Source organism: Gadus chalcogrammus, unplaced genomic scaffold (assembly GCF_026213295.1).
Source record: "Gadus chalcogrammus isolate NIFS_2021 unplaced genomic scaffold, NIFS_Gcha_1.0 GACHA106, whole genome shotgun sequence".
Taxonomy (NCBI): Eukaryota; Metazoa; Chordata; class Actinopteri; order Gadiformes; family Gadidae; genus Gadus; species Gadus chalcogrammus.
The window spans coordinates 38,740-45,976 of NW_026613541.1; the positions used below are offsets into that span (position 1 = coordinate 38,740).

General features: G+C 46.1%; 1 protein-coding gene across 1 annotated transcript; it reads left to right on the plus strand.

Moving 5' to 3' along the window:
• The first annotated feature begins 2,144 nt into the window (after positions 1-2,144).
• LOC130378861 (uncharacterized) lies at positions 2,145-3,900 on the plus strand. Its single transcript, XM_056585467.1, has 2 exons — positions 2,145-3,135; positions 3,243-3,900. The coding sequence occupies exons 1-2, from the start codon at positions 2,155-2,157 to the stop codon at positions 3,633-3,635; spliced, it is 1,374 nt and encodes a 457-aa protein (XP_056441442.1). The 5' UTR covers positions 2,145-2,154; the 3' UTR covers positions 3,636-3,900.
• The last annotated feature ends 3,337 nt before the right edge of the window (positions 3,901-7,237 follow it).

Genomic DNA, 7,237 nt, shown 5'->3' on the forward strand with positions numbered 1-7,237 from the left:
TAATCTGTCAGTAGTGGGGATTGACAGCTATTCTATGAAAATGAAAGAATATGTCTTGTGTTTGTTTCCTTCTTTATGTGGAAAGCAGCAGACCCCCGACACCATTTCAATCAAGGTTGAAGAGGATATTGGTGGAGGCTTGCCCGCCGTAGGTTAGTAATACACATTGCATCTATGCAAGAAAACAACCTTGATCAACTGAGAATGTACTTGATTCTACCTGCGCTAAAAAGCCTGGTCCTCTTTGGAAAAGCATCATGACCAGCGCCCTGCTAAAACACGAGTCAAACTTGGGAGTTGCATTTCAAAGATGGAATCAGTCAAGAGCCCAGAAGGGTTTCAAGACGGATGCCACATGAGCTGGTTTATCATTCTCAAACATCACTGAATTCATAATGCATGAATGTCAGCTGATCAGCTTAGAGGGAAGGACACGTTGTTGCTTTTTAGTGTCAAAATATAATTATTGTGCTTGCCTCGCTTGTCATGTGGTGCTCAGATCACTTTGCGCTGCTGTTCGTTGAGTGTCCTTAACCTGGCCAACCACTTGAGCTTTGAGTCTAGGGAGGAGGGTGCTGGAGGTGACGGCCCTCTCCAAAACTGTGAATCTGTGTCTGCAGTACACATTTTAAACCCTCTGTGTCAATGTTGCATACATTTAAAGAGTTTCTTTCACGTGTACAAATACACAATGCCTCCCTTTATGCAAATAATGTATCAAAACAATAGATTTTTTCTTTTTTTCTCCCTCTGCAGAAGACTGCGATGCCTTCAGAGACCGTAGCACTCAGCGCGGCGCCACCTCAGAGAGTCTGGGTGTGGTCGCCCCTGGCTCCTCCCACATGTCCAGCCACAGTGAGGAACTGAAGATTCTGAGCGTCTACGGAAAAGGGGAGGGCCCACTGGCGGAGGACGGCCATGGCACCCTCTTCACCGCGTCAGAAGTGGAGGCCCTGAACTCGCTGTCTGCGGACCACAGCGCGGCCAAGAGCCTGGAGCGCGCCGAGCGGTTGGTCTGCCGCGAGGAGCTGAGTGTGCAGGTTGGAAATAATCTTCTCATTCACCATCCAAAAGAGATGCTTCCTCTGTTACAACTCTAAAACAAACCCATAGAAAGCACACACCTTTATGATTCAGTAGATGTTTTTACACTGCCAATTATGTCCGTCTTATGCCCAACTAATCTGTCGGTAGTGGGGATCGACATCTATTCTGTGAAAATGAAAGAATATGTCTTGTGTGTGTTTCCTTCTTTATGTGGAAAGCAGCAGACCCCGGACACCATTTCAATCAAGGTTGAAGAGGATATTGGTGGAGGCATGCCCGCCGTAGGTTAGTACACACATTGCATCTATGCAAGAAAACAACCTTGATCAACTGAGAATGTACTCGAATCTGCCTTCTCAGCAGGAGCCTTTAACCCTTGACCATCCAAAGGGCGACATGGAAAATGCATAATCGACAAATAGAAGTTAGAAAGAATGTCCAAATATAATTCTTCCAATACACAAGTGTGTACAAAGTACATACTGTATACCTTTTGTGAAAATGATTAATTAAAAGCATCACTTTCTATCTTTCTCTGTTTTCCTCTCTGAAGAAGACAATGTCATCAGAGACTGCAGCACGCAGCGCGGCGCCACCTCGGAGAGTCTGCGTGTGGACGCCCCTGGCTCCTCCCACATGTCGGGTCACAGCGGGGAGCTGCGCATCCTGAGCGTCTACGGACAAGGGGAGGGCCCTCTGGCGGTGGACGGCCATGACACCCTCTTTGCCGCGTCAGAACTGGAGGTCTTGAGCTCGCTGTCTGCTGACCACAGCGTGGCCAAGAGCCTGAACTGCAGCGTACGGCTCGTCCGCCTTGAGGAGCTGACTGGGCATCAGGGCGGCCGCAAGGGCCGGCCCGGTGTCTTGTGTGGAAAGGTTGTTCCCAACAATGCCAATATGATTGTCCACATGAGGACTCACTCTGGGGAGAAGCCCTACAAGTGTGACCAATGCACGAAGCGGTTCAGTCTGAAAGGCACCCTGAATAGACACATGATGAATCACTCTGGAAAAATCACCAGGAAATCTGCAGCTGCACATAGACACCATCTACTCTGTCCAGTTTGTTTGAGGACCCAAGAGGACCCACACCTGCGCAGAGTCTGCATGAAGGATAAGACACCACCACAGATCCTAGAGGTGGTTGAAAAGGCCAAGAAAGATGTGTGTGACCTCCTGAAGAATGGACGGGCTTTTAGTTATGCAGTCCTGAAGCAAATCGTCTCATCACCAAATCCACTCGAAGGATTGATTGAGGAGCTGAAATACCATCACTTGTTTGTGACAGGAGTCCCTCCTCCTCTGCCCATTGGTAATCCAAGGTTGGTCACCGAAACCCTTTCTGAATGCCCTGGGGAGGCACCCGGAGAGACAGAGCCATCTGTTGTGGAATCTTGCGGCAGCGATGAGCTTTTTCAATGTAGACAAGAGAAAACGTATACCAAAGACAAAATGGTGAAAGCGAAGGATTTAGGCATTTTGAAAAAGCATTCAGCAGATCATCCATTGCTCAAGCGCTTTGCCGACTACCTAAAGAATGATTACGAAAATGCAAAGTACCAACAGGAGGTTGACACTGTTTCCCGGTACCTGTATTTTGCTGATCCTACGGAACCATCTTTGAAGTTTGTCAATGACAGAGAGAAGCTCAGAGACTTCCTGGGTCAACAGGCTAAGGCAGGGTATAAGGCGCAAACATCAGGAAATTACATCAAGTGCTTGAAAAGGTTCTTGGAGTTCCACTTGACAAGGACCGGCTTGAGACAGGATGACGGGGAGCTCTATAGGCAGTGCACATTATATTTGAGTTTTTTAACTTCTTCACAGAGTGTCCTCTCTAAGCAAGCGAGCAAAGAAATTGTGCAAAAGAGGCATGCCTTGTTGTTTGACAAAAGTCAACCCACACCTCGTGAATGCTTGGCTGTTCTTGATAAAGGTGAAGGTGACTTAGTGAAAATCATGAATCAACTTGATGACAGTTCTTCTTCCTCCCTGAGTATGACTGAGTGCATATTTGTGCTATACTATCTTGAGGCAATTGTCATACTAAGACACTGCCAACGGCCATGTGTGGTGCAGAGCATGAAGGTGAGTGTTACTGCTCTATTGTGCTCTTATGTGCTCTATTGATACATTTACCCTGACATTTTAGCCTTACATTTCCTAATCAATGGCATATCCTCTTTTTGTTACAGGTCAAGGAATGGCTTGAACGGAAACACGCAGATGATGATTCAATCGTTTTTGTAAAGGACCACAAGACGGCTGCACATTTTGTGGTCTCAATTGTCCTGTCCAAGAAGGAGGAGGCGTGGTTTGAGAAATATTACAACAAAGTGCGGCCACAGCTCCTTGCTGGCGAAAGGAAACGTAAGCGAGATGAGCAGGATGAGAAGGATGGAGATGATTTTTTCTTTGTGTCCTCCCGCGGTAAGCCAATTTACAATGCAGCTGGTGATCTGATAAAGCTCCAGCAAAAGTGCAACGTCCCCCAGGTGAGCAGCCAGGTTGTACGGAGGGTATTTGAGACAGCAGCTAACCGCCTGGATGACCCTCAGAAGAAAGCAGTTTCTGACTACCTGGGATGAGGACTCCAAAATCGTACCATGACCCGTTTGGTGAGATGTTTCATATGTTTTTTAGTGGAACAATTCTTGGCATGTATGGATAAACTTTCTGAATATGATGCGTGGCCTTTGACCTTTGGGGGGTGGTGGGGCGGCGGGTGACTCCTAAAGCTTACAGGGCATCTGCCTTCAGAGACACATATGACATGTCCCTGTTTGGTGAAATGTTTCATCTGTGTGTTTGTTTGTGCTGATGGCTCTTTAAAGGATGGGGATGAGGACTCCAAAAGCGTGAAATTACCCATTTTGGTGAAATGTTTCATTTGTGTTTTTAGTGCTGATTTTTGTTTTTGTTGTGTAGCTGTTTTGCAACTTGTTCTAGCTTGTGTAACTTAAATTGAGGTTCTGTGGTGATATCCTGTTTCTTATCTTTATAGATATATCAATTAAAAATCTTATTCATTCTAGAGGACTGCTGAGGTTTCTCTCATTTTGGTAAACTTCAACACACTTGCAGACTTTTTCCAAGATTGGCTTTTTTTCCAAAGACAGAGATACACTTTCAAGATATTTTATTAACATTTGCACTTCACATTTTGATTCATCATTTCAATCACACATTCCCCAAGGTCTGGAAAATAAATAATTGTGTCTGTACATAAATGGATGCATTTCATTCACACACAGAGCAACTGTGGAACTGCAATGCATTTTTGGATAATTTCTTCAAGTGAAACCAGTTTGACTGGTCCTTCCACAAAAGATGTGAAACCAATTTGAATGGCCCATTTACAATTTCTGAAGCAGCACATGACTAAAGGGGTGGGGCTTAGTGTATTCTCCAACCGCACCACTCAGTCCGATTAGGGCACCCGTTTCGGCCTCAGACGCGACGTTGTCCCGCTGCTCTGGAGCTCTGGGAAGACTTCCAGACCGTTGGCGACCAACCGCACCACTCAGTCCGATTAGGGGACCCATTTCGGAATTTGAGTTTATCTGAAATATGAGGGGTGGGGGTGAAACTGAGGCCCCTCTCCAGCAGCTGAGTTTCCGTTTCTGACAGATGGAAGATGGTGGATAGGTTCAGAATGTTAGATTCCTGGGGACGGGGGTGTCCCTGTTGGGACTTAGTCCCCGCCCGAAGTTTAACTGATCCAGCCTGTGAAGATGTGAATGGCACCTTCATTGTTTTAAACCATGTTTTAAAAGATGCACATATTCCTGTCTGGCTGTTAGCCGTAATAGTCTGCAGCTGTGGCTCATAGGCTAATTGAGCCACACCCATTCTGGTGCTCCTTAAGAAGGCCAGGGTTTTAGACTGGAGGGAGGCTTGAGTTGTGCAAGTGACTCGACGGTTGTGCTATGTGTTTAAAGTAAAAATATGATTTTTAACAACAACCTTGTGCGTCGAGAAAACTCTTTTTCACATTTGGTGGCAGTGGTGGGATGATTCCTCTAGCTGAGTGGAGGGGACCCACATTTCGGAAAATATTGTTTGAGGAGCTTCATGGTGGAAGCCGCAGGGAAGGGTGAGCAGGTAGACGAAGAGACCTGCTGGGAGGGGAGATCACTGGTGGAGTTGAACTGCTGTCCTGTGGGGTTGGCCAATGCCTGAAGGAGGAATAGCTCGGGAACTCCTTGTTGCTGACGTGAGCCATGTGGGGAGCTATTGCCAAGCCTTAACAGAACAGCAGTGGCGGAGGACAGTAATGGCTGAGGACTTCCTGATGACATCCCGTGGAGGACCAGTCTGCAGCCCAGGGAAAGTGCTCAGAGGCCAAGTTATTTGCTGGAACTGCAGAGGCCTGAGCGGATTTTGCAGGTGGTCTGGAGGTCTGGATGGAGGAAGTCTCAGAGCTGGGCCTGTGTACTGTGAAGAGTGCAGTGTTTGGCCAAGAAGGAGTGATCTTGGAATGAAGATTGGCGGTCACCAGAGAGACTCTTTGAACTGTTTATTTAACACAAATTACTTGCACAATATTTTACCTTTTTTTATCTACTGCGCTTGGAACCGTGTTTGCAAGCTTAAAAGAGGGGGAAGGAGATGTGAATGGCATCTTCACTGTTTTAAACCATGTTTTAAAAGATGCACATATTCCTGTCTGGCTGTTAGCCATAATAGTCTAATGGGCTAATTGAGCCACACCCATTCTGGTGCTCCTTAAGAAGGCCAGAGGTTTAGGCCCCGTTTACACAAGGACGCTTGCGGGTGAAAACGACAAAATATTTTATCGGAAGTGCCTTTCGTTTAGACGGTGACAGCGTTTTTGGGGCATGAAAACGCATAAATCTGAAACCACCCTCCAGGGTGGAAAAGTTGAATACGCTCCGCCTTAGCGTTTCCGTCTAAACGGCCAAGACGCAAAACACTGCTCAGATCTGCTCACGTCGCGTACGCGTTTACGTCACATACATGTGCCAGTACAACAAACATGTCAGATTATTTCCATGCATCGGACCTTCAAGCTGCTCTGGCAGCTCTAACAAGCATACAGGAGTATTTCCACGAAATGTACAGGATATTTACAGATAGTATTACTGAACAGAGAAGGATCTTTTTGGTTTTTGGCGACACGGATAAGAGAAGGAAGATTCTACGCATGCGTTCAGACATGGCTCAGACACTTTTGCGTCACCGTATGCACGCATATTTCCTCTCTTCTAAACGCGGAATAAAAAGTGAAGACTCAACGCCACTTTTGCGTCTTCTGTTCAGACAGTCATCGTGTAAACGTAGCCTTAGAATTGAGGGAGGCTTGAGTTGTGCAAGTGACTCGACGGTTGTGCTATGTGTTAAGTAAAAATATGCTTTTTAACAACAACCATGTGCGTCGAGGAAACTCTTTTTCCCACAGCCAATGTTGAAGTGCGTGTGATGCAGTGTCTGCTGTCCAATGTATGTCGTCATGAGTTGTGTGAAATTCAGAATGGTGTATTTCGAAAAGTGTGTATTTTATAGTGATGAATGAATTAAGGCGTGTTAATAGGGTCTGATGTGGTGCAGATAAATTACGTGAGAAATTAATGAGGGTTGTTTATGCCAACCGATAAAACAATGAGTTTGGTGTCCGGTCTGGGAGACGTGTGTCTAAGTAGGACGGCTGTCATGTGTCTGAGCGTAGCTCCTGGGAAACATTGTATCTAGTCCAGTTTTACTTTTGGGATACGGGCTGAATTCGAATCGCCCACGATGTTTATGGATTTTCTAATCGGGAGGGACCACATAGTGGCTTTGCGATTCGTGTAGGGGTGTATGCGGGGCTGGTGATAAGAAGAACTGAGTAGTGAGGAAGAGGAGGGGGAAGGAGAAGATGGAGCCTGGTGACTCGGATCTTCCCTTGCTAGGGCAGGTGTAACATCCGCAGGAGTGATCGGAGGAGGCGTGGGAGGGCAAGGGTGAATTCAGCGCAAAAGGTGAATGGGTTTGCCTCTTCTCTTCCTAACCCTAACCCTTTTCTTTTCTTCCTGCTATTGTTTTTAGAGTGTTTAAGATGTTTTTTAATATGCCCTGAAATCTGATTTGTAGCTGTGGAACACTGCCGTCAATGTCTGAATGTCACCCAGTGTTTTGATGAAATAAATGAATTAAATAATAGCAAAGTAATGCATATTTATTACATTTT

Excerpts from the sequence above, each read along its gene's own strand:
- LOC130378861 (XM_056585467.1), top strand. The coding sequence starts at position 2,155 with ATGAAGGATAAGACACCACCACAGATCCTAGAGGTGGTTGAAAAGGCC. Across the intron at positions 3,136-3,242 it reads GTGTGGTGCAGAGCATGAAG|GTCAAGGAATGGCTTGAACG; the intron begins GTGAGTGTTACT and ends TTTTTGTTACAG.